Source organism: Enhydra lutris, unplaced genomic scaffold, assembly GCF_002288905.1.
Source record: "Enhydra lutris kenyoni isolate GAN:26980312 unplaced genomic scaffold, ASM228890v2 scaffoldscaffold29, whole genome shotgun sequence".
Classification (NCBI taxonomy): Eukaryota; Metazoa; Chordata; class Mammalia; order Carnivora; family Mustelidae; genus Enhydra; species Enhydra lutris.
The window spans coordinates 22,508,065-22,533,495 of record NW_019154113.1 but is presented as its reverse complement, the minus strand read 5'-3'; the positions used below and the strand labels follow the sequence as shown (position 1 = coordinate 22,533,495).

The following is a 25,431-nucleotide window of genomic DNA, read 5'->3' as shown; positions in this document are numbered from 1 at the left end:
CTTTAATTCTACTCCCTGGGGTGCCAGGAGAGGCTTGGCCTGGGACCCTGGTCCCTGCTGGCTGGCTCTGCAGCTCTGAGGTCAGTCCTAAACCTCACCACCTCTCGGTGTATATAAATGGAGGGGAGAAAACGCCCTGGTAGGGTTTGGGGTGTCAGAAGCCTGTGCATGCAGGCTGGTGGCTGGAAGGGACACATGTGGACCAGAAACGTCAGCCCCAGCTCCAGGTGTCTGTCGGATTGACATCTCCTGGTGCTGGGTTCTCCTCCCAAGGTCACGCTCCTCCTGGGGGACCCATACCGGGCAGCAGTCCACCCCAAAGGGGATCCTGCCTGAAAGCGCCCAGTCTGGCCTGCCCTCCTAGAGGCCACCCCCGAGGTCTGTCCAGCTGTCCTGACTGGACACTCAGCTCCAGCCCCGCACACCTCCTTTCCTGAGCCCGTGCGGTGGTGGTGGGAGCCCAGCATGGCCTCCTGAGTGAGTTCCAGCGTTCGTTGTTTGTGGCCATAAGGTCTTCATGCCCTTAGTTATTCCATTAGTGGGCGTGGATTTGCTCCGCGACACGAGGGCGTGGAGCACGAGTGAGCGATTCTCTTCTCTCCATCGTCTGCTCCATTCTCTAGTCTGTTCTGTGCCTAGGACAGGGCTTAGCACAGTTGCATACCCAACAGGCACATTTCATTTAACTTAAATTCTTCACTTAGGTTTCACTTAAGTTCTAGTTAGTCAAGATACAGCGGGTCATTAGCTGTGGGGGTAGAATTTAGCGACATCACTCGCGTGTAACACCCAACGCTCATCCAATAGGCATGTTTTAAATGATTCTCCAGGCACATGGCATTTAAAAATAAAAAAATATAAGAAGGTATCTGTACCAGCGCTTTCCGCCCAAGCATTAAAATCCATGCCCCCAGGTCCTTCTCCCTCCCACGGGGACCCAGGGCCACCCCCCGCCAACGTCTTTCCTGGGTTTCCCTGTGCACAGCCGCCTCGATCTGCACATTCTTATTCGAAGGGCAGAGTGCCAGGTGGTGTTCTGTGCGCACATGGTGTTTGGCTTTATGAAATAATCCGGGCCCCGTCCTGGAGCCCTGCCCATAGGGGGATGCCTGGGTGCCATGCGGGCCACAGCCGTGGGACATTCCTGCTGCGGCTGCACCATACGCTTCTCACTTGATCGCTTCTAACGTTCCTCTATTTCCAACGTCGTGGCAGTGGAAGGCCTCATGCACACTCGACGTGCACAAGAGTGAGAACACCCACAGAACACAGTCTCCCGGGGGGCCCCTCCACTCAAAGGGGGCTTGCTCTGTGGTTTTGACAGATGTTGCCAAATTGCCTTCTTTCGGGGTCGTATCCACCTGTGCTCCGTAGAAGTTGGAGGAGCGGGCAGATGCGTGGATAATATTTTCAAGCTCTGTCATTTTGGGCCTCCCGCTTGCAAGGAACACCAGGGGAGGGGCTGATGCTGGTCGGAGAGGTCCCCAGTTTCACTAGGACTGTTTGGCCCCTTGATGCCGCTGAGCAGCTTTGTTTCTGCACAGCCGCAGGTGTGGAGGGGCCCGAGCGATGCCCTTGGGGCCCCCCCTCCCACCCAATGCACTTTGCAGCCATAGGAGGATGGCCAGGCCCTAGGAACGCAACAAGGGCCAGTAAAAATGTCTGGAACCCGAGCGAGGAAACACCCCCCAGCCCGCACCAGTGTTGGCTCCAAAATCCAGAAAGAGAAAACCTTAAAATCACAATGAATAAGTGTGTACACAAATGTCTGTGCAGTGCAGAATTGCATCAGCTTTATTAAGGGTTCATAAAGGAGTCATCCCACCCGAAACGGTTTGGAGGTCAGATGGTCCCCCCCAGAGCCCCCAAGTGTGCAGGAAAACTGCCAAGAAGTGATCACCAGCCACCAATTAAATGAATTCTCAAAGCCAAATCATTCCAGAACAAAATCATGAAAATGGTATTTTCCCAAAAGTTCAAACACACACACACACGCACACATTTTTAAAATAATGTAAAATGGGACTGTCATTTCAGAATCCTATGTCTATATCTGCTAGGAAGTGAAACAGAGTCTCCACAGACTGTCTTGGACCGAGCACCCCTGCTCTGGCCTTCGGGCGTGCCATGGAAGAAAGGGAGACCGTCCCCTCGCGCCAGTGGCCTCCCCATGCGCCACCTCTCAGTCTTAGTGTCAAGAACAAGTGAACTTCTTTCTCCGCAGATGATCTGTCTCAGCAGTGAGGTCTGAGTCCAGGCAAAGCTGAAACCCTGCAGACTGTGAGGCCTGGAGGAGGGGCAGCCACATGGAGGTCCGTCTCAGTGCACTGGGAAGATCGGGGTCAAAGACCGAATGTTAAGAACCCTGTTCTACAGCTTCTCAGAGGCCAGGTGGCAGCTGCGACCCTGGCACCCCCCGCAGCCTGCCCCATGGCCCTGGGACCCCCCCTCCGACAGCCTCCCCGCGGCCCTGGGGTACCCCCCACCCCTGACAGCTGGGAGCATGGAGCCCCACCATGGCAGGTCCACGATGATGCGCCAGGCACTCCAAATACACCCCGTTTCCTCCCCTCCCTGTCCCAGGCTCGGTGACCGCAGAGGTGTGAAACAGACCCAGGACCGGGAAGGCCTGGCCTGGTCCGGACTGAGCAGGACACAGGGCCAGGCCTCCCCTGCCCGCCCCTCTCCCCGCCCCTGTCAGCGGAACCGCAGCTTTGCCTCTACCCTTCCCCCCCCCCGGGGGGGGGTGCGCATTTCCCTGCCACGCCAGTTCTGTACCTTATCTTCCAAACGCACTCCAAAACAGACCCCAAGTGGGCCCTTGCTGGGTGTCCTTCTGTCCCTACCCCTCCCTCGGGAAACCCCCAGCCCTGCTCCCCTCATTGCTCGGCCTAAGTCAGCACCTCTTACCCCTTTTGGAGACCCCTTCGCCCAACCAGGAGGCCCTCTCCCCCCACCTCCCTCATGGGCCTCGCAGGGGGGCTGCGAAGGGGGAAGCCTGCGAACAGGGGGCCCCGGGGTGGGGGGAACCCTGAAGGCAGGTGGGCTGCTGTCCTGGGCACAGAGCCAGGCTGAGAAACAGGACAGGGAACAGAGAGGACCCGGGGCATCTGGCCCTGCAGTCCCACTGCCCACCCCAGGGCCCAGGCCTCAACTGCTCCTGGGCTGCGGGGCTCCCCTCACTCCGGTGCAGGCCTCCTCTGCCCACCCTCTGCCCTCCATCAGCTCCCTGGGGCAGCCAGGCCTCTGCCGGTCGGAGCCTTGGAGCCCTGGCCCCTGGGGCTGGGAAAGTGGCCAGCATCTTGGGGACCTCCCTCTAGGAAAGGCAATCACAAGGTGTGGAGATTTGCCTGCCCATTTGGTAGGGAAACTAGGCTTTCTGGAAGCCAGAGTCCACACAGCCAGGCCGAGAGAGGGTCCGTGGGGCTGGGGTGGGGGAGGGGTTTGGGGTTCCTCTCCGCAGCCGCCCCTGCCTGCCGAGCTTCCTGCAGCGGGCAGCACAGCTGGAGTCACAGGCCCTCTCCCTTCCCTCCCACCACCCTGCAGGGCAGGAGGCACGGTGCGGTGCGGGGCTGTGTGGACGTGCACGTGGACGGCCGTCTCCCCAGAGCCCGTGGTGAGGCCTCCCCGTGGGGCTGCTCCCTGGGCCCTGCCGCCGGCCCCGCTCCCTCGGTTCCCTCTCCAGCACTGTGCCCTGAACTGCAATCCCCTCCCTACCAGGCCAGTTTCCTCCACACATGCTTTGGGGGCAGCAAGGTCCTCCTGAGATCCCCGAGATCCCCCTGTGCCTGACCTCAGGATCCCGTGCTCTCTGCTTCAGGCACAGGAGGGCTCCATCGCCGCCATCTCTCAGGGCGGCGGGGGGGAGGGGGAGCTGTGGTTAGGGCCCAGGGAACACGCAGACCTGTAACCCCCCGGGGTAATGCCTACACTGACCACAGGGCAGGATGGAAGAGAGCCCAGAAGGGAGGGATCGGTTGGCTGTGATGCCTGAAACACTCAAGAAGCTGGAAAGAAGAGTGTCCACTGGTCCCAGGAGCTGCAGGACGAAGGCCCATGGGCCCACGGGGCTCAGCTGGCCACCCAGCCCCTGGCAGTACAGGTGGGAAACGGCAGCCCAGAGAGGGCACAGACAAGTCTGAGAACACACAGCACAGCAGGCAGTGAGGTCTCTCCTCTCTGCACTCCCCGCAGAACTGCGGGGCTCCTGCTGTGTCAATAACAGTGACCTGGCAGGCTTGTCCCCAGGGGTCTGAGAGGCATAGGGGCTGCGCGTGGCCAGGCTTCTCACCCCATTCCTCTTGAGGGAAACTGGCCCGGGATGAGTCACTGGCTCTGTGTCCCTGGGGCTTGCCCAGAGGTTGGCCATGTGGGAGCACGCTCACTGCCCAAATTTCCCCTTTTGGGTAAACAGCAGCCACTTCCTCCTGGGTTGGCCACTTCCTTCTGGTCACTGGGCTCCAAGAGGCTAGAGGGGGCAGACCCTGCAGCCCCAAGCACATGGGGAGGGGGGACTACACAGGCTGGACCCTGGCCACAGGACGCGGACGTTCAGCTAGGAGATTTGGGGACCTGAGCCACGGAGGAAGGGCCACGAGGGAGGACCCAGGAGCCGGCAGAGTTCCCGTGTACGACGGCCTTGAGCAGGGGACCTGCCTGGAAAGGACGGGAACTGAACTTGCGTTTGTTCAGCATTTTACATAAACTGACTGAACTTGCCCAAACAGAGGGTGGGGGAAGGGCAGCAGGAGCTGAGATAAGGGCTGTACTGTAGCCCCTTCGGGCATGGCGACCCCGGTGTGACACAATGCAGGGTTTGTTTCAGGAAAAAAGTGTCTTGGTTGAGGGAATGGACAGGGCTGGTGGCCTGGGAGAGGTCTGGGGGGTCAGGAGGGGGTCGGGTGGGTCCTGAATTCTCGGCCACTTCTACTTGGCTGGGCTGCAGGGACAGGGACTTTGCTGAGAGGTTGTGGCCACTTTGTCCGGCTTGCTGGGGTCCCAGGACAGCGGGGGCCACATTCCCGGCCTGGTCAGGATGGTCTGTTCTGTAGACTCTGCAGGCCCGGTGCCTCGGCCAGCTCTCAAGGGGCCGACAAAATGTCTGTAGCCTAAAACAGATAAACTGGGGCTCCAAGAGAAAAGCAAAATCCACATTAATACCCATTGAATCAAATGTCTGCAAGAGGTACCGTTATGTCAATGTCACAGTAATCCTAAAAACGTCAGTCCTGTTAGGGGACGCGGCTGGCTTGGTCAGCAGAGTGTGCGACTCCTGACCTTGGGGTCGTGAATTGGAGCCCCACGTGGGGCGTACAGGTCACTCAGAAATAAATAAACTTCAATAAGAAATGTCACTCCCTTTGAAAACAATGCGTGGGCTGGATTTCTCTCACTCGGCCAGGGTGCCCACACAGACATGATGATTGCCAAGAAACTGTCAACCAGACATAAATTAAAATGAATTCCTCACAGTCAGAAAATACTGGCATCGTGATTATACAAATGCCTTCAAGCATTTTTAGAGCAATGTTTACCGTAGAATGTAAATGTTTACCGTAGAATGTGGGGCATTTTAATGCGTTGGATATGATTTGGGAAGTGGCCCGGCCCAAGGAAGCCGGGGGCAGAGGCAGCCTCCTCCCTTGCCAGGGGTGGCCGGAAGGGACAGCGGGCTCTGGTGCAGGATGGTCAGGCTGGGGGCCCAGCTTTCCGCTGAGAAGCACAGACAGCAGCTGCTGAGGAACGGTAGCGGTCCCTTGTCCAGTCCCATCTGCCCAGGCTGGGGGCTCAGCCCTGTGTCTTCCTGACACTTAGCAGACCTCAGTCTCTGCAAGGTGTATCTGGGCTCAGTTCTGTCCTCTGGGACCACAGGCCACGGCCACCCCCACTTTTGCACACCTGGCTCACAGAGCTGAGGACTGTGGCTGTCCCCCCTCCTCCCTGGCCTCCTGTGCACAGAGCTGCGGCTACACAGATCCAGTGCTCCCAGCCGGTCCCCTTTCCATGGGATTTCCCGGTCACATCCCACCCCGGCTGCCTCACCCTGCAAGCTAGTTAGTCACTGCCCCTCTCACCCACAGGGCAAGGCGCAGATCCAGCTTGGTTTCCTCTCTCTGGGGGGCAGCCCGCCCCACTCCTGCAGGGCGCTCTCGGGTCCTCCCCGTGTGGGGGCTGGGCCACTGCTGGATTCAGCCCCCCACCCCCAAAGCTACCGGCTGAGGACATCTGTGTTAACTGTACAGGACTGGTCGGAGTGCCGAGCACTGCACCTGTAAACCTCACAGGAACAAAAGTACGAGCTGTATGATCTCATTCTACAGATGAAGAGGCTGAAGCTCAGGGAGGTCAAATGACCTACCCAAGGTCACAGCTCTAGAGAGTGGCAGAGCTCCCAGACGAATCCCATTTGCCTGACTCCAGAGCCCACCCTCCACACCGTGTGTTTGGTGCTCAAAGAGCACCCGGGACATGAAGGTGGGGTAGCCGCGCTGTGGCCACCTGCGAGACTGCTGATGTCCGAGGGTCAGCGGACCCCGCGCTCATGTGTGGCTGGCTGGGCCAGGGGGGCTCACTCGGCCCGCGTGTCTGAGTGGGCGACTCGTTCGGTGCCCTGTCCATCTCAGAAAACTAGGCCTTCCAGCTTCCCTGGTGTCCTGTCACGAGTCCGGTGAGGACACGCAGAAGGAAGAGGGGTGTTTGCTTTGATCTGGCCCTTGAAGCGAAGCCAGAACCTTCTCTCCGTCCTTCCGCGGAGCCGCAGTCCGCACTCGGCGTCCCATCAGGTCCAGGGGTCGGACGCAGGGGTCGGCGGGGCGGCTGCCCGGCAGGTCCCGCTCGGAGCTACACCTGCTCCGCGGACCCCCGCGCCGCGCCCCTGCAGGCCCGGACCTCCCGCCGTCGGCCAGGGCGCGCCTCTTCCCCGCCCCGAAGCTCCGGCTTCCGCTGTGTTGCTGAGTCTGCCTTCCCGATCCCCCGCACCGGTGAAACCGTGCGCGGTCCGGGTCCCCCCGCGCGTTCCTCTCTGCGCCGCGGCCCTGGGCCCACGTGGTCGCGGCTGGCTCGGCCCGTCCTTCCTCGCGCTTCCTCGGACTACGGCCAGTTTCGCGCGGTCGTGGCCGCTGCCGGGCCGTCCGCGGCGCGTCCCTCGCGTCCCTCCCGGAGGGCGCGCGGCACAGGTGCTGCGGGCCTCGCGCGGCAGGTGCGCGGAGCCGGAGCGCCCCGAGGGTCGCGCCGTGACGGCGGGACTACAAGTCCCAGGCTGCCTTGCGCGGCTGCGGGCCGTACGCAGCGGCGGGGCGGGGCGGGGCGGGGCGGGGCGCGCGGGGGTGGCGCGGGGGCGCGGGCGGCGCGGGGGCGCGCAGGGCCGGGGCGGCGGGGCGGCGGTGGCGGCGATGCCGGGGCCCGGGGCGCGGGCCGACGAGGAGGAGCGGGAGGGCGCGGCGGGGGCGCGGGAGCCGGCGCGGCTGTGCGGATACCTGCAGAAGCTGTCGGGCAAGGGCCCGCTGCGCGGCTACCGCAGCCGCTGGTTCGTGTTCGACGCGCGCCGCTGCTACCTCTACTACTTCAAGAGCCCGCAGGACGCGCTGCCGCTCGGCCACCTGGACATCGCGGACGCCTGCTTCAGCTACCAGGGCCCCGACGAGGCGGCCGAGCCCGGCGCCGAGCCGCCCGCGCACTTCCAGGTGCACAGCGCGGGCGCCGTCACCGTGCTCAAGGTGGGAGCGGAGCCCGCGCCCGGCGCCCCCCCACCCCGGCGCCCCCCTCCCCGCTTCTCCCCGGCGCGCTCCGGCCCCCGCGCCCGCCCCTCACCTGGGCTCCCCAACGCGCGACGCGGACGCCCCGCGCGACCCCTCGCGCCCGGGGGCTTCTGGCCCTGCCGAGCGCCGGGCCCCTTGGTGCTTCCGCTGCCGCTTCGGGCTGGGGGAGGGGCGGGCTGACCCTGGACCGGTGGCGGGGTGAGCTTCATGGCCCCCACCGGTGGTCGCCTGCAGTGCGCGCCGCGCGGGGCAGGGGCGTCGGCGACGGTCGCGCAGCCTGGAAGCGGCCGAGCCTGTTCTCCTGCTTCTTGCTTTGCTGGGGGACGTGGGAGGGGGCTGCTCCCGCCAGGTCTGCCTGGCCCGTGCGAGGCGTCCTCCGTCCTGTCGCACAGAAACCCCGCGTGGGACATCCGGCGGAGGGGCCGGGGCTAGAGTTACCAGTCGTGGTCCGGTGCCCCGCGCCTCCCCTGGCCTTGGGGCCCCCCTGGCGCTGGAGCTCACACCTCTCTTCTGGCCTCGCTCCCTGCCTGGCTGCTGGGCGCCCCCACCCGGGTCCTCAGGCTGGGCTGGGCTGCGGCGCTCCAGGCCAAGTGCGGAGCACAGTGGGTGTGCCTACTTCCCTCAGTCCTCTGAGCCCTGCACGGTCTCCCGGACCTCCCCGAGCATGGTTACTCTTACAAGCCTGGCCAGCTCAGCCGCTGCCACTCAGGCCCACTGTGATTCCCGGGTCCTTTCCGGCCCCTCCGTGCTCTCTCTGGGTGGGTGCAGACAGCCTGCTTCTGCAGGGTGCACTAGGACTCCGGCTGACTTGGAAACAGTTGGTGTAAACTTGGGAATGACTCCAGGGAGCGCACAGGGACTCCTGCCAGAGAGAGGCTTGTCCTCACTGTGCGTGCAGGCCCTGTGTGTCAGATGGATTTCCTGTGGAATTGTTTGTTAAAAAAGAAAATGGAGCATCCTGTTTCAGGTTCTCTCAGCCGACTTTGGAGCCGTCTGTCCGTCGTCTCATGGGCAGAAATGTGAGTTGTGGAGGCATGACCCCCACGGGGCCTGGAGGATCGGGCGGGGACGGTGGCGGGAGAGCCCCGTGGGCCTGAGCTCGCCTGGGTCTGCCAGCTCCCACCCCTGTGTGTCCCAGCGCCCTCTGGTCTAGGGGGACGCTCGCCTTCCTTGTTAGGGGGTTGTGAGCAGTCTGGAAGTGCGGGACTGTCTGGCATGGCGTAGGCCCTTGTGCGAAATGACCAGGAGCATCTGTGGCCCAGTACGTGGCACAGCCGAGTAACGGAGTGTCTATACAGCCGAGAGCCTGAAGGGATGACCGCTGGCGCTGTCCACACGGCAGACGCGCAGAAAACGGGGCAAGGAGACGGGACAGGGGGATTGCCTGTGGACGGCACCAAGGACGGAAGTGTCGAGAAGGCCCCGCCATGGTCTGTGCCGTGTGGTGAGTGGGGAGTCGCGTGGAGTGATGAGCCCTGGATTTAGGATGGACTTGCTGCGTAGGAAGACGGGCAGCAGGAGTGGGTCCTGCGGGTGTCCTGTGTGTTTGCAAGTGTTTATTTCTAGGACTGGGTGGTGGGTGCCCCAGGGCGCTTTCTAGCATTCCGTCCATCTACTTGTAGGTTCAGAATATTTTTTAAAAAGGAAATCCGTGTTCATGTGGAGTCCTGAGTGACGAACACGGGAAGTTGAGTGTCACGGGGTAACACGGGATGCCCGAGGCTGAGGGTCTGCTTTGCAGAAACACTGGGAATGGGAGCACCGGCAGAGCTTTTCAGAAGAAGGGAGCTGAGGAGATGGCGGGGTCCAGAGCAGGGGCACACTCTGAGAGGATGCATTTTGGTGTAGGGCGTCCCTTTTGAGCCGCGGGAGTAAGACTTGCGTGGTGGTAGAGGTGGGGGTCAGCTGTTTACCTTCCTTGTCACCTGTCAGGTCCTGTAAGCGTTAATGCTTGGCTCAAGGGCTCCTCGGCCAGGGGAGCTCCTGATTTGCAGCAGGGTCTTAGCATAGCGAGGGACTAGGCCCAGCTCAGGCTTCAGCTGGTCGCACATCATTTTACAGATACCACATCCCTGGGCAGATGACTTATAAAGAAAAGAAAAACCAGCCGTTTCTTTCTTGCATTATCATGTGTTTCTTGTTTTGAAGCGTCTCCCGGCCGCCTCTGGCACAGCTGTGGTTTCGCTGGGCTTTTTCGAAACGTTTTACGACTTGAGTCTTAATGAAAGCTGATATTGGAATTTCTTGCTAAGCTTCTCTGTTGCTGAGCTCGGGGATCTGGTCCAGCGCCGTGTTTTGCAGACGAGGGGACGGAGGCCAGAGAGGGGCTGGGATGTGCCTGAGGTCAGGAAGCCAGGACAAGACCCCTCTGAAGGTTGGGACTCCGGGCACAGCGAGTGCCCGAGGTGCGGGGTAGGTACCGGCGTGGGAACATCCGTGGTTTGGGATGAGAGAAGGTTTGGTGCTTTTCCCTTCACTGCATTTGATTTCTGTCCTTTCCACGCAGTAAACAAGCATCAGAACACTCAGAAGCCACCAGGGTGGTCAGGCCGAGGCCAGCGCCGCCCGAACGGGGGTGGGAGGCGGCCCACTGGGCGATCCAGGGGTGTGAGGAGCAGGGGACGGTTCTGGAGTGAGGCTGGCGCGTGACTGCTGGGGTAGGGGGGAGCGTGAGCGGGAACCCTCCTCCCCTGCTGGGCCTCTGCAGCCCCGGGACAGCCGGCTGATGAACTCCCCGCCCTCCACCCCTTCCCTGGGGCCGTTTGGTGCTCAGATGGACGTGGGGCGGCTTCTGAGCCGTAACTACCCAGTCACGTGGGGAGTCTGGGCCCACTTCTGTGGGAAGGGTGCACATTCTCTGCTGTTGAAACTGCTCCCAGCTTAATGACAAACATTTCTTAGCTTGGGTAATCGTTGCGTGTCCCCCACAGAAGAGGGCGGGGAGCTCTGCCTGCCAGCGCCGGGGTCCTGCCCAGCGCTCCCGCCCGAAGGCTCCCACTTCGGTCCTCTGAGAAGTCCTCCCACCCGTTGTCCTGACTCCGCTCCTCGTGGGTCTGTTGGGCGTCCCAGCCGGGGCTGTCCCGAAAGGCCGCGCAGTGTCCTTCATGCGCACTCCCAGCGGCTTGCCCGGTCCTGCTGCCTGGCCCAGAGCGCCTTTCGCCGAGGCCTGCACCCCACTTCCTGGAGTTCGATCCCCAGCTTCCAGGCGGCTTCTGCACAGTCTGGAGGGCCCAGACGGGGGCCGCCCAGTAAGCACGGGCTTTGACCCTCTGGGATGGTGAGCCAGACCCTCCAGTGTATCCGGGGACCCTTTCCCCTCGGGGCGTGCGCGAGTGCCCACTGAGCCCAGCAGGCATCCCGGAGCACAGAGGGTCCTGATCTTCCGGCTGTGCTGGGTCATGCCCTGGCTGGACGCCGAGGACCCTGGTGTAGCTGCGGTGAGTGTTGGACGTCAGGGCCCTGCGGGAGGTACTTCGGGTCTCGCCATCGCACCGCCTCCGACTGCTCTGCTGTCACAGTGCAGGAGCTGCCGTGCGGTGAGCGTAGCAGTGTTTCCGAAACTGGAATTTCACGTGATTTTCACATGGCGCAAAACACTGTTCTTTCCATTTTTTTCCAACCACTTAACAGCGTAAAAACCGTTCCTGGCCTGTGGGCACGTTGACGGGCAGTGGGCTGGGTGTAACCCTGGGTGGTGGGTCATGGACCCACATGTTTTGGGGGGGCCTGTGGCCCTTCTCACTCTCAGCCTGAGCTGAGGCCCTGGGCCTACAGGCGGACCGACATGAGCCAGTTCCTGCCTGGCGGGACTCTCTGCCGCATGGGGAGACAGATGTGGGTCACAGCGACGGATGCCTTGCAGCGTGGGAGGAACGAGGTGGAGCGTGTGTGACGGGACCGGATCCTTCACAGGGAGGGTGGGACAGACTTGCTGAGGTGTGAAGGCTGGGCTGGTGTGGACCGCAGGGGGGAGGGGGAGGGGGCATGGCAGGACCAGAGGTGCGTAGGTAGGAGTGCTGATGGGGGGGCTCAGGGATTTGGGGGGGCAGCTGGGGACAAGGGGGCACAGCCTTTAGAGGGGAGGTGTTTGGGGCCAGAGCTGCAGGAATCAGCAAAGAGTTCTAAGCGGAGGTTGAGAGGTTTTTCCCAAACCGAGGCAGGTCCCGCCCGGCACACGCTCATGTCGCCGCGGAGCACCGTCGGGCACCGTAGGGCCCCGTCGGGTCTGGGTGGGAAGGGCTGCCGAGCGGATGACAGACTGGCAGAAAGGCCCCAAAGGACTTGGATGTGAGGGTGGAACTGCCGTGGCTCCTCGCTCTTTAGGCACTGCAGGGGGAGCGGGGTCTGGGGGGCCGCTTGGGGGGCTCGCGTGCCCTGGGCCTGCCCTGCAGGGTGGACTGCCCGCCCCAGAGCGGCCCTCGTGACCACCCTCAGCAAATGCCCGCCGCCCCCACCCGCGTCGCGCTCGTGCACGGCACCAGCTTCCTTCCAGTGTGGGGGCAGCTGTTTCTTGAGAAGCAGGGAGGGGCCCCGCACGTTCAGGCTTGAGGCCTAGACACCAGCTGCCACCGCCCTGAGGTTCCCGAGGGCTGGACAGGTGTCCTCGCCCGGGCGCTTTACCCACAGCCTTCCTGTGTGGTCAGCACAGCATTCAGACGTTAGCCTCCCCCCAAGGACAGGAAAGACCCCGTTAGTGTAGAGATGACTCTCTGGGTGGGGGTAGTCATGTCGCGGAGGGCTGTGTAGTCGGGTATGAACGACGGCGGAGAGGCCGTTTGCCTGCGGGCTGTTGGCCCGGGCTTCCGTGGGGCTTGGCCGCCGGCCCAGAGTGAGCGCCGTGGGAGGTCATGAGTTTGGGGGCCGCGGGACTCCTGATGGCCCACCTGCCGCACACCTACCTACCCGCAGAACCCCGTGACTGGGACACTCCGGCAGCGCAGGAGGAGACGCCCCCGGGGAGCCTGTGGACTCCACAGTTGCGCCATAAGACGCGGCTTATCAGGCTGCGCAGGAAACCCCAGGGGCACACGCTGCCCCGAGGTGGGTCCAGTCCTGTCCAGGTATCTGGGCATCGATGCCGCCCCAGGACAGGGATTGTCTCCGGCTCCGCACTGTGTCCCAGGCGTGTAGGGGGTGGTCAGGCAGGCCGTCGGCACTCAGGCCACTCTGGCCAGCTGAGCGGGTTCCCGCAAACCTGAGAGGTTCACGGGGTCTGTCCGTTTGCTCCTGCCACCGGGTAAGTGGAAAGCCTTTCGCTCTTCCCGCAGACAGGGCAGCCGTCTTACTGTGCTCCGCGGACACGACAGTGCGGGGACTTTGCACACATGCCGGCACCTGACGGCCTTGCGGGGAGAGTGTATTGGTCGTCCTCGTTCGTGTGGGGCATGACGGTCCGAGGCTCCCTGTGTCAGGGACCGGCTTGGATATGGCCCAGGGCCAGACGGCTGTGGTCTCTGTGAGCATTTCTGTGGGCACCGCAGAGCTGGGGAGGCCTGGGCAGTGGCTGTCGGGAGTGCTCCCTGGAGAAGGGGGCTGGGAGCTGGGAGGTTTGGGTAGAACTCGAACACAGAGCCTCTCGTGCCCACGGACGTGTCCCCAGCCCAGTGGGAGTCTGTGTCGTCATTCGCTGGCCTTTCTCAGGTTGACCGCATGGGGAACTGGAGCCTGGTGGGGAGGGGTCCAGAACTGCGTCCTTGGGACCATTCCCCGAGTCCTCGTGCCCCTCGGTGGAGAACTGGTCTGAGTGTCGGATGGCGGGCCTGGCGGTGGACGGGGGGGGTGGGTCCTGCCCTTGGAGGTATCGATCTTGGATTAGAGGGATTATTTCGTTTCCCTTCCAGCTCTGTGATGTCCAGCTCTGTGTGTGGCCGACAAGCTGGCCTGACTGTCCCGGGGCACTGTGGCCAGTCAGCGCGGCGCCTGGCGGGGTCTGCGGTGCGAGGCCCTGGCAGGAGTCAGCCGTGGCCTCTGGCCTCGGGGGGTGTGCCTGGCCTGCTCTGGGCTGTGACCGGGGTGGTGTTGTTAAGTGGCTCGGCGACTTGGAGGACGTCTGTGTGCACTCTAGCTCTGGGGTCACTGTCCCCGAGTTGGAGCTGAAGGGGCCGTGACCCGAGGCGCCAGCACAAGGGAGCAGGCCCTCAGCGGGGTGGTGGCGGCTCTGACACTGGGGCTGTCCCAGGACGCGCAAACCTAGTCCGCGTCATGTTTCCGCCCTTGGCCATGATCGGCGGGCTCGCGCAGGGCAGGGGTGGACCGGCCCCCAGACTGACCGTCCGCCCGTCTCCTCCCGCCGCGTGGCTTCAAGACATGGAGTCCCGTGGGGGCCGGACGCCAGCGGTGCAGGTGGAGCGCTTCCGGGAGGCATCGACTCAGCGGGAAGTGCGGGTCACGTCGGGAGCCCTCCCTCGGGCGGCTCGTGTCGGCGAGGACAGGCCCCAGCGGCTGGGCTGTCCTGTGGCTGCCTGTGAGCCGTGCCCACCTGCCTGGCCGCAGGGTTCGCACCGCGCCCCCCGCTTCCTGGCCCGTGGGCGGCGTGCTGGCGAGCGCTCTCGCGGCTGGCATCTGCAGGAAGCACGTTGCTCAGAACCGCGGTTCTCAGGGAGAGGCCTGCGGAGAACGCACATGGCGGGCTCACCCCAGAGACCCCGGTGTGGCTGTTGGGCCAGGGTGTGCCCCGGGAACCCACAGCTTAGGATGCCCGACCCTCCCGCCAGCCTGCGCGCCTGTCTCTGGGGACCGCTGCCGTCCTGGACCACGGGTGGCCGCGCCCTCCCCCGCCAAGAACCGAGCGGCCCCGTGTGGTCACGGTTCCCCGTGCAGACTGGAGCTGGCGAGGCCGCGTGGGTGAGGCCGGTGAGGCGTGAGCCCATACGCTCGGGTGAACGCTCTGTGGTTTCTGTCTGCGCGTCTACTTTGCATTCCGAGTTTCTACCAGCAGCGGTTTGGGGCCCCCAATCCCCCGAGGCCCTGAGGTTTGGGTCCCCTGCGCCGGCCGCTAGGGGCCTGGGCTGCCCCGAGTGTGGGCGCTCCTCCGGGGGCATTCGGAGAGTGTTACCCCGCGTAGCTGGTGAGGACTGCCAGAGGCCCCAGGCTTCACCCAGCGAAGGGAGAGAGACAGGATGACATCGCGGAGCCACCCAACCCTTTCCTGAGACACGGCTCAGCCCGAAAGACCGTTAGAGACCAGCATGTCTCCCAGACACCACGTAGACTAGCCTGAAGGGCTGTGGATCTCGGCTGCCACGCTCTCCTGCTCCCCAGGTCTCTGGCGGGTGGAGCTTGGCACCCCAGTTCTTAAATCTTCATGGTGCGTGGAAACCGTCCCAGGCAGGGGTGCTGTGGGTGGTCCCGCAGGCTGCTGGCTTTTTTCATTCTCTGAGCTCGCAGAGCCCTGGCTTTCCCCAGCTGTGACAGCAGAGCTGTCGGGGCCATGGGGATGCAGCCCCGTGGTCTGTGGGGGGCCACGTGCCCCTGTCCTGCTGCTGGGAGAGCGGAGCGGCTTGAGTCTGTCACCTGGCCCAGCCCCCATTCCCGGCCCTTGTCTTTGGGGCCCCTTTCCTGCAAACGTGCTTCACCTTGTTCCGTGTCTGGGTCCCCTGCTCCCTGCCCCTGTCCTTGCCTCTACTCGGTCATCTCTGTGAGGCCCCCGGACGCCGGGAAGGCGCCAGGACGGAGAGCTGTGTCGGCGGATTTGTTTGTCCAAAGAAGGGGCCGGAGTGGTAACGGGGAACCCGCTGACTTCCGCCTCCCAAGTGGGTGGCAGGGGGGCACCACTCCAGGGGTCTGGCTTCTTGCTCAGCCTTTGAGACGGGTCGAGGTCCCAGTCGTGTAACCGCTTTGGTAGAGAATGTGAAAATGCCGATGTGAAGGTCGTGTGACGAGGTAAGAGGTACAAGTGCGCGGCCGCCGGAGGAACGGAGGGCCGTGCGGACGCGTGCACAGCAGCCGCTGCTCTCCACTGTCTGGGGCCCAGAGGTCCCAGCTGGGTCCCCTTCCTGGCGTCTGCCACTGGCTCACGTGCAAAGCTTCGCGTCCGTTTCGTTTGAAATCTTTCCAGGCCCGTGACTGAAACGTTCAAAGGAAAGTTTAGAGCCTGAAGTTATTAACCAGACACGGCTAAGGTCTGTGTTGCGCGTCATTGGGCTGCTGACGGTTTCTCGTGGCTTACACATGTCCTGGGGCACAGGCATCCGTCTTCAGGGTTAGGAAACAGAATTCCCTCCCTACAAGCAGCCACCGTGTCCTCTTACGCGACACGCTGAGTGAGGTGGGCATGGGAGCCCTCCCTGTGCGCACCCTCCCCTCCGTGGATCTGCCGGGAGCCCAGAGTCTGCACCCCACGTGGATGACAGGGGTGCTGTGTCCTCACACTCTGCAGGACTGGTTCTGGGGGTCGTTTGGGCCGGGTGTTGAGGAGCAAGTAGGAGCTCGCAGGCCGTCGCTGGTGCAGCAGGAACGTGGGCTGTGGGAGCTGAGCCAGCTTCTGGGGGGGATGGGGGTAGGCCACTGTCGGCGAAGAGGGGTGCGGGGTGGGGTGTGGCACACGGACACCGTCAGGGAGTCTGGAAGCACGGGGCCCATGTGACTTCGCCAGGTCTGGGGGGGACGCTGAGGACAGCTCGCTGCTGCGGGGCGAGGTGGACCCGTCAGGAGAGCGGAGGGAGCGGGCGTGGTAGGGTGGACGGTTGTCAACCTGCAGGGCCTCTGGGCTGGAGCATGGCTTCTGCACGCAGTCCAAGGTGCTCCTGTCACCCCTGGCAGTCTGTGCGCGACAAATGTCTTCGGTGCGGGATCGTGGGACCGTGGGGACCCATGGCCGCGTTTGCTTTGACCCTGTGCAGCCGTGCCGACCCCGGTCCGTGTCCGGGCAGAGCCAGTGTCCTTGCCCAGAGCCCAGCATGCTCGGCCCTCGAGGACAGCTGTGCAGCTGTGGGTCCTGCTGGGGTGCCGGGAAGATGGGTGCAGTCTTGGGCGTGTGCTCCGTCTTCTTCCTCATGAGACCGCAAGGACCCCAGACCCCGGCTGGATGTTCACGGAGCCACCCACCCACCGGGAGGTTGTAGGGGACGGTGGAGATGGGAGAGCAGGTGCGGCTGGCGTGCTGTCGCCAGTCCCAGCTGGCCGCACGTGGGCTGCGTGGTCCTCGGAGCCGCCGGGGGGCGAGTACGTTCCTGCCGTCACTCGCGTCTGCTCCAGGGGGCATCTGGGCCCCCCCGCTCTCGGCACGCGGGCTGTGAGCCCAGACGTCAGGTGCCCGGCCCTGGTACTGACACTGGGGTTCGTGGACAGTGCTGCCTGATGGCTGTGCGCATCGCAGGACCGCGTGTGCCGCGTTCAGTCCGACGTCCAGCCCGTGGCGATGGCGTCCTTGATGGTGTCTGATGCTGTCGCCAGTGTGGGACGCACATCACAGTCTGTCGTGCTCGGTTGTGTGAAGGAAACCGGGCTGGGGGACAGGAGGGCATCGGGAAGGAGTCAGGGCAAAGGGCGGATGCCATCCCGTCTGGTGAAGGGCTGGCGTCCGGTGCTCTTTCTCCTGCGTCCCCAGAGTTGCACAGCAAACCTGGGTTGTTACTGCTGTTTGAAATAAAAGTCTACGATGTGCTGTAGGTTTTTTTTTTTTTTTAAGGTTTTTATTTATTTATTTGAGAGACACAGAGAGAGCACAAGCAGGGGGAGTGGCATAGGGAGAGGCAGACTCCCCGCTGAGCAGGGAGCCGATGCGGGATTCGATCCCAGGACTCCAGGATGATGACCTGAGCGGAAGGCAGACGCCCAACCAACGGAGCCCCCCGGCCCTCTGTTGTGTTTGTTAAGGAGAGCGAGCGGGAGCTCCCAGGCAGACAGGAATCCTGGAGGTGGGCTCCCTCAAGGGCGGCCGCGCCCACCTCCGGCTCCTGCAGGCTGTTAGCTCTCTGTCTCCATTTGTCGTTTCTCTTCTACTTCTGGATGTGTTGTTTGGGACAGACAGTTTTCTCTGTGCCTTCCTTTCTGGGAGTAGAAAGGTCTTTACATTCCAAGAGACTAAGACTGTTGCAGTAGTAACTCCCCTTTGTTTCTGGGGAAAATAATCAGGCCGGTGGGACCCGCGCCTCCTGCCTGGAGCCGACCCCTGGGCTGGGCCGCGTGCAGGAAGCAGCCCTCAAAGGCCTGTCCCTGGGCCTTCTGTCTGGGGCTCAGCCGCGGGGAGCGGTGGTCCCTCCCAGGTGCATGCGGTCCCTGTGGTGGCCGCCCACGGTGCTTGACTGAAGCCGCCCTCCGCTCTGCTGGGAGCTTTCGCGTGGATTACGGTGGGCCAGAGTCAGACCCCCAGGCCACCTTCGAGATTCTGCGGAAATCTGCTTGGCTACTGTCGCGGGATGCCAAAGAGACAGAAACTGATCACGTAGGCATTTTCTTTGCGTGATTTAATGACTTTTACTGTACATTCAAACCTGGAACCAAATTTGACTTCGTTTTCTTTCTTTGCAAATTTCTAACCAGCTGTCCTGAGTGCCATCGTCGAATCATGAGTCTTTCTCCTGATTTTGTTTGGAACCCTGCGTTCCGTACCAGCTCAGCTCTGCGTCGGACTCAGGGCTCGCCCGCTGGGCCCTGCGGCGCATTCGTCACAGGCTTCCGTGCCAGGAAGGGCAGAGCCCCACGCCCCTCTGGTTTTGTCCAGGATCACTTAGGGGTGAACTTCAGATGAGTTTGTGGTCTCCTTGCTGCGTCTTGATGAGCTCCTCTAGAACGCGGACCGGGATCTGGGGAAGTTTCTGTCCCATATGAGGGTTTCTGTCTCCGAGGCCAGGCCTTTCGTGTTCCAGCTGTGATGGGGAGTGCGCTTCTAGCTGTTGATCGCTGTTGTGAAGGAAGCCGTGGCTCCCTGGGTGCGGCCGAGGCAGGAATCCGCCAGTCCCACCCGGTTCTGCATCCCCGCCGGGACGGCACTCGGTCCAAGTCAGGCACTCGGTCCATATTTGCTGAGCAGGTGAACCGGCGTTTTTGTGTACACGGCATCTTTCCCTTTTCCCTCTTTTGGATTCCTTTCGACAGAGGCCCAGGAGTGATGCGGGTCAAAGGGGACGAGCTTTGTGTGGCTGAGTTCTTTCCCACAGTGCTGGAGACCCCGGGTGCAGAGCTCAGCCCAGGGGTTGTGCGCTGACGGTGTGGGTGCAGGGCACCCTGCTCCCGTGACTGCCGGGTCGCTGCACCAGCCCCTCCTGTGGGGACACGCCTGCCGGGAGTGGTGACCAGATGACCTTATGATAGGACTTCTCTGCGCCCTGGGGAGAGAGCCAGGCTTGGGGGGAGTGTCCAGGGGAAGGGACAGGGGGCTGGGGCCCGCTCCCCACATGTGGGCTTCTGGGTTTGGAGGCCTGGGGATGGAGTCTGTGGGAGCAGCTGGAGCACTGTGTGGTTCTCGGCCACGTCAGGCTGGATGTGGGTGGCCTGGTTTTCATCCTCTGACCTGATGTGACGCGGCCCCTCCATGCCGCAGGTGCCTCAGATCAGGGCTGCGCCTGCCCAGTCCAAGTCTGGCCCCTGGCCCCTGAGACGCTCACACATACAGCTGTCCAAGGTGTCCTATGTGGTTCGTGCCGGGACTGGTGCCCTGTCTGGCTGGGATTAGCAGCCTTGGCACGTTAGGAGCAGCTGGACATGAGAAAGTCGGATGTCCGAGTGCGTCAGGCATCGTGGACCATGTTGAGAGCAGCAGGTCTGACCTCCAGCTTCAGGGAACTCAGGCCGATGAGGGACACACGAGGAGTGCGCCTGTGTCTGTGGGAAGCTTACCTGGGTTACGTGGTGTGGTGGGATTCTATTGAGAGGATGGAGAGAACATGCAGGCTCAGCTGAGGAAAACGTCCTCTGGAGGTAACATTTGCATTGGGCTTTGCGGGATGTATAGGAGTTGGGCAGACTGGTATTCTGAGAGACTTAGGATACGGCCCTGGTGAGTCTTCAGATGGCAGACGCTGGCACCTGGCCTCCTGCTGGACGCTTGTGTCCCACGGGCACCTATTGTGTCTCAGCTGAGCTTTGGCTCTGCCCCTTCCAGCATGACTAGGAGGCCCATCTGGCTGTCCAGAATTTGGGATTGGAGCCCTGTAAATGGGGGGCCAGGGGCAGATCCCCTCTCCCAGTCCTGCTCCCCATCCCTGTGGCAGGTGGGTGCTGGGCAGATACAGTGTGGTGGTGATAGGCTTTAGCACGGACTGGCTTGTGTCCCCAGCTGAGCTGGGCCTCACTGGGGGGCACTCCTGGTGATGGGCTCGTGGAGGTGTTTGTGACGTCAGATCGTTGAGGGTCCTACTTACCCCACTGGAGAAGGGCAGAGGAGGCACAGAAACATGAGCCGTCAGCCGGACGAGCCAGACCCATTGTTGGTCCCTAAACAGTGTGGGCATCTCCGTGGTTAAAGATCGGAGACATCTGGAATTCACAGCCCTGTGCAGGGGCGCAGTGGGGTCGCTCCAGGAAACTGATGCCCTTGGCCTTCATTTCAGTCCCCAAGGCTGCGTCCCGCTCCCTGGCCTTCCCACCAGCCTCGCTCCCAGAGTGGACCGCGTTTCCCATCACGGTCCCGCGCAGCTGGAGTGAGCAGCACACGGTGGGAGCGTGACAGGCAGGCTTTCGGTTTTCAAGTACGGGTGACACAGTCCGAGGCCTCCAGAGGGTTCCGTCCTGTGGCACCCGCCGTATTTCCCGTGCTCTGTGGCCGCGTGTGTCCGGGGGCCGCTGCGCTGGGCGGGTCTGGAGATGAACTTTCCGTGGTGAACCCAGACTGAACCCAGGGTGACCGAGAGCTTGTTAGTGATCGTGATCTAATCAGGTCGGGGCAAGGTCGGCCCTCCACTCCGCCCTCCCTCCGTGCAGAGACGCCGAGTGGACACACGGTGCCGGTGGCCGGACAGGCCGCCTGGTGCGGTGGGTGCCGCCCAGCCTTGCAGCCTCTGCCGGTCTGTCCAGGGCTCTGGACACCTGCTGGCAGGGTCTCCCTGGCCCTCCCACCTCCCCACAGACCATGCCAGCCCCGGAGCCTTCTGCCCCCTGCTCGGGATCGAGGTCGAGACGCCCTCAGAGCTTTCCAGATTTTAAAAAGGGAAGGAACCCCAGTTAATCATCGCCTCGAGGCGGTTTTCCCTGCCGTACTGACCAGACTTCTGTAACACGAACAATGGGCCAGACCTTGAAAGCATATGACATTCATGTTTGTTTCTGCCCTGGGGAATTTGGTGAGAGAGCATCACGAGGTCTCTAACTGTTCCCCAGCCTGGTTTTCCCCTTTCAACCAAGGATTCTCCTACAAGCACATCTGCCCTGGTGCCCGCTGTGCAGGGCCCGTGGGGGCGGTCGTGAACGGGCCCGTGGCCCGGCACCCCTCCCGCCACTTGATCTCATCAATGGGAAAAGTCGTGGCCATTGGACTCGCCCGAGTCCAGCCTGCAGTGCCCGTGGACACCCTCCCAGAGGCTCATGGGTGGAAATAGGGTTATTCGACGTGGTGCGCCCAGGACGGCTCCCCAGACTACACGAGGTGTGAGCTCTTGACGGGCTTTATGCCTGTGTCACGTGCAAGGGCCGCGAGGCTGGCCAGCCGTCCTGAAACCGCCTGTGGACGGTGTTTCATGGTCCTAGACTTCTAGGTCCCGCACACAGGAGGATCTCTCCCCGGCACTGAGCTCCCACTGTCCATACTGGGTGCTCCGCCGGCTCCTCCCGACCGCGGATTCTCTGACCTGTGCTTCCCCCCACCGCAGTCCGCGGGCAGAGCGCGTCCGCCCGTCCCGCCGTAACGCTCTCCGCTTCCGTCTTTGCAGGCTCCTAACCGTCAGCTCATGACCTACTGGCTGCAGGAGCTCCAGCAGAAGCGGTGGGAGTACTGCAGCGGCCTGGACATGGTGAAGGGGGACAGCAGGGCCTCCCCGACCCCCGGGGATTTCTCTAAGGGTCTCGTAGCCAGAGATAACCCAGGTAAGTCACGGGAGGGGGATCCGCGTCTGTCCCCTGCGTCCAGCCGTTGGCCGTGGCGGGACAGCCTGATGCAAGTTCCCACCCAGAGTAGCGACTGTCCCTTTCCCACGGCGGCGTTCCGTAGCTTCTGGGTGCTTCCCCGGATGGAGTCCTACGCCAGCCTGAGGACGGCCTTGGGGGTCGGCCGAGGCCATGCCTGACTCCCCATGCAGTCGAGAGGTGAGGGTGACCGCGGTCCTGCCTGCGTGTGCCCACTGAGGTGAGGCGCCCCCCTCATGTGTTCACAGTCACTTGTACGCGCTTCGTCCTCCAAGCCTGTGCTCCCGTCGTCCGCCCGAGGGAGATTTTAATCGATTCCATTTCAGTCTAGATTTGTGGCTTGTGCACGACTCTTGGTAACTCGCAGACGGTCTCAGTGTGGAGATGAGGGGCTTCTTACTCCAGGGTCGACAGTGACACGCCCTGACGTCCTCGTGACTGTGGAGCAGCACGTGCCTGCTGACCGTCGGGCGGGGGCCGGGGCGGGCCGGGCGCGGGGCTCCTGGCTTCCTCAGGGAGAGGGCAGGCCGCGGAGGCCTGAAGCCAGGCGTGGGGGACACACAAGCCAGAGTCCGAGGGAGGGCTGAGGTCTGCCCTTCCTGACGCCCGCGCGGCCCTCTGCTCCACGGAGCACGGTCTCCATCGAGTTCCCCGCAAGCCTGGGGACAGCTGCCTGCAGAGCCCCTCCCCTGCAGGCCCTCTTGCCCACGGGCCCCTGCTGCCCTGCCCCCCCCAAGTGCTTGCCAGGTCCTGTGGCCTAACGCTGTGGTCAGTGACATGGTACTGAACGTGCATCACGCCTGTCCCTACGTGGTCCCGTGAGGCCTTTAGCTCATTCTTGGGGGCGTCCACGCTGACGACACGGAGCCGAGGGGCCCTCAGTGCTCCATCACGGTTCCACTGCGGGTTTGAAAGCCACTGTCCTAGGGGTTCGGACCAGAAGCAGCCTGTGACTCGGTCTCGACCTTGAGACTGACCGAGCACATTCGTGACGCCCCTGGTCCCTTGGGGTTGGGGGCACCCGTCGGTCCCCTTCCTTTGTTCTTCAGTTGTAGGTATTTATAATCTCCACGCCCAGCGTGGGGCCTGGACTCACGACCTCGAGGGCCAGAGGTCCTGTAGCGACCGAGCCAGCGCGCCGCCCTGGCTCCTTTACTCGGAGGACACGGTGCGTCTGGCAGACCCAGGGCGCTAGACCAAATGTGTTTAGAACTCTGATTTGCATTAAAAATAATCTTCCCGCCCTCTGTCCTCACCGCCCCCTGGTTTGGGACATTCTCATTTTCACCCCATGTGGTCCCACCAGTGCCCGTGGCACCTGACGTCGCTGTGGGGGAGGCTCGCGGGAATGACAGCTCCGGGGGCAGGCGGCTGTGCATCTCTGGAGGCCGGGGCCCACGAGCTGAAGGTGCTTCACACCACCAGGCCGTCGGGAGCGGTGCTGAGCCCCACCGCACCGCACCCAGCGTTTCTGTCTGAGCCTGTTTGCTCATCGGTGGGGACGGTCTGGCCAGTGTGCTGCGCGTCTGGGCTCTAAGGACCGAGAAGTCACAGTCCGTGTCCTTGAGGACTGTGTGGCCGGGTGAGGGGCCTGGGCCGGTCGGACCGCCGTGAGAGGCGGTGAGCCCGGGGCGGCCTCGGGATGCAGAAGGAGCAGCCGATTCGGGTGTCTGGCTCCGTGAGAGGCCAGCGAAGCTGGGTAGGTGGTCAGGGCCCAGACCCGGAGGGGCATCACAGATGAACGAGAGCAGGGTGAGCGACGGGTCGGATGTGCCGAGTGCGGGGGATGGGACCGGTGGGCAGAACGGGGCTGGGGTCCAGCTCGAAGCCATGGTGGCTGCAGCCCTGGCAGGGGGCGGGGCCGGGGGTGCTGGAAGGGTTGGAGGGTTTGGAGGTGGGTCAAAAGGGAGGGAGGAGGCCCAGGGCAGGGGCTGGAATGGGAACGAGCTGTCCACCCCTCACGCTGGTGCCGTGATGGGCAGAGGGCAGACCCGTTACCTGTGGAAGTGTCATTCTGAGTCGGCGAGGGTTATCTTGGGGTCGTCTGTGGGGAGCCTCACTCACAGGGCTGTGTCTGTCTCGGGAAGCGCTGTCCGTGGCTGGCCGAGCTGTTTCTGTTTGCGGGCCTCATGGGGCAGCTCTCTGTGCCTGCTGCAGTGCTGCAGGGGGTGGACAGGAGGCGGCTCTGCCGGGGTCCCTGGCCTCCTCCTCCTCACTGGCCAGTGCGGCGTGGCTGTCCCCAGCCTGGAGGGAGCGGGAGAGCCGGGCTCTGAGCTGAGCCCATGGCCACATCCCCATCAGCGTCTGTGAGGAAGGAAGGGCTGTGGGGAGCCCTGAGCAGCACGTCACCCACTGGCCTCCAGAACATTCCTTCTCCAGAGTTCAGTGTTCTGTGTCTTGTGCCTGCAGCTGACGTTCGCAAGGCTGCACAGGAGGGGTGGCTGGGCTGTGTCCGTCTCCTCCACCTGCCCGCAGCCCGGCCCCCGCGGGATCGCCACGCTGCACACACGGACTCCGCGCGTCTGGGCACTGGGGTGGTGAAGACCTAGTTTCCACACAAAGGAGTGCTTGGCAAGGACGAAAGGCAGCGTTCAAAGCCCTTCCCAGCTGCTGGGCACGAGGTGGCCAGACCCGTGGAAGCCAGCGCAGGAGGCCAAGGGCCTGGTTCCAGGAGCCGCACAGAGCTCCTTCTGTCGCGCTCACTTCCCCCGTAGACTGATGGCGAACTGTAGGGGTGACAACACCTTGTCACTTGAGGCTCCGGCAAGTCCGGGCCCACGGGGGCACACCAGCACCCAGACACCTGGCTGAGCGCGGCGTGCTTCCTGAAGAAAACGACAGCACGGACGGTTTGAGGGGAGGCCACACACTTCCTTCTCGGGGCCGGTGGGGCCAGGGGCAGTCTGTGCAGGGACTGCGGGGACAGAGGGAAGGCCCACGTGGGGCGGGATGCAGACCTGTCACCCCGTGAGCTGATCAGAGAGGCTGTCCTCTCTGTGACCTGCTTGGAAGTGTAAGTCGCGGTGACTCTTGTGTGGTACCCGAGAGGCAGCTGATCCCAGTGGGGAGGGCTCACAGGATGTGGGCACGTAGCCCATCTGTGGACAGATGTCGTCTGGCCTCACATCAGGCCGGGAAAGGGAGTGCATGTGTAGGGGAATGGCTTCCAGTTGTACCTGGAAGGGGCCTCCTTGGAGCCTGGTGATGGACAGAGGGGGCGGGGGTGCGAGCGAGCTGGGGCGGGGGTGCCGTGGGCAGAGGGGTGCGGACCAGCTGGGTTGGTCTGGTGCCAAGGCTGGGGTCTGAGCACAAGGTGGGGAGTGGCACAGGCAGGAGAGGGAAGTTGTCTGCCAGATGTGGTCCCCACCTCGATTCTGGGGTCTCTCAAAGGGAGGTGACGGGAGAGGCAGGTCAGAAGGGAGACACGTGGGCTTTCTGGGGAGGTACAGGGCCTCCCACCCTGGTCCCTCGTCACTCCGTCTTATATTCGTCTGTGGTCCAGGTCCCCAGCGTGTGGGAGCCCCTGTTTTCTGCTGGTCACAAGGCTTATGCCCAGGGTGGAACCAGCCAGGTCGGATGCATGGACTAGCCCTCTGGGGGCCCAGGGAGCCCCTCCTTTTTGGTGCTTGAGGACGCACACTGCCCTCACTTAGATATTTGTTCTGCCTCTGATCAC

The 25,431-nt window shown here is 63.0% G+C and overlaps 1 protein-coding gene across 2 annotated transcripts in view; it reads left to right on the top strand.

Moving 5' to 3' along the window:
- The first annotated feature begins 7,524 nt into the window (after positions 1–7,524).
- Positions 7,525–25,431, top strand: part of LOC111152684 (TBC1 domain family member 2B) — a 56,514-nt gene continuing 38,607 nt past the window's right edge. The window contains exons 1-2 of one of the 2 annotated variants that reach the window (XM_022511251.1): positions 7,525–7,715; positions 21,563–21,716. In XM_022511251.1, coding sequence (XP_022366959.1) covers positions 21,581–21,716 — 136 coding nt within the window. In that variant the 5' untranslated portion in view covers positions 7,525–7,715; positions 21,563–21,580. Of the gene's footprint in view, positions 7,716–21,562; positions 21,717–21,927; positions 21,976–25,431 lie in introns of those variants that run through there. The other variant, XM_022511250.1, reaches the window with a different exon arrangement.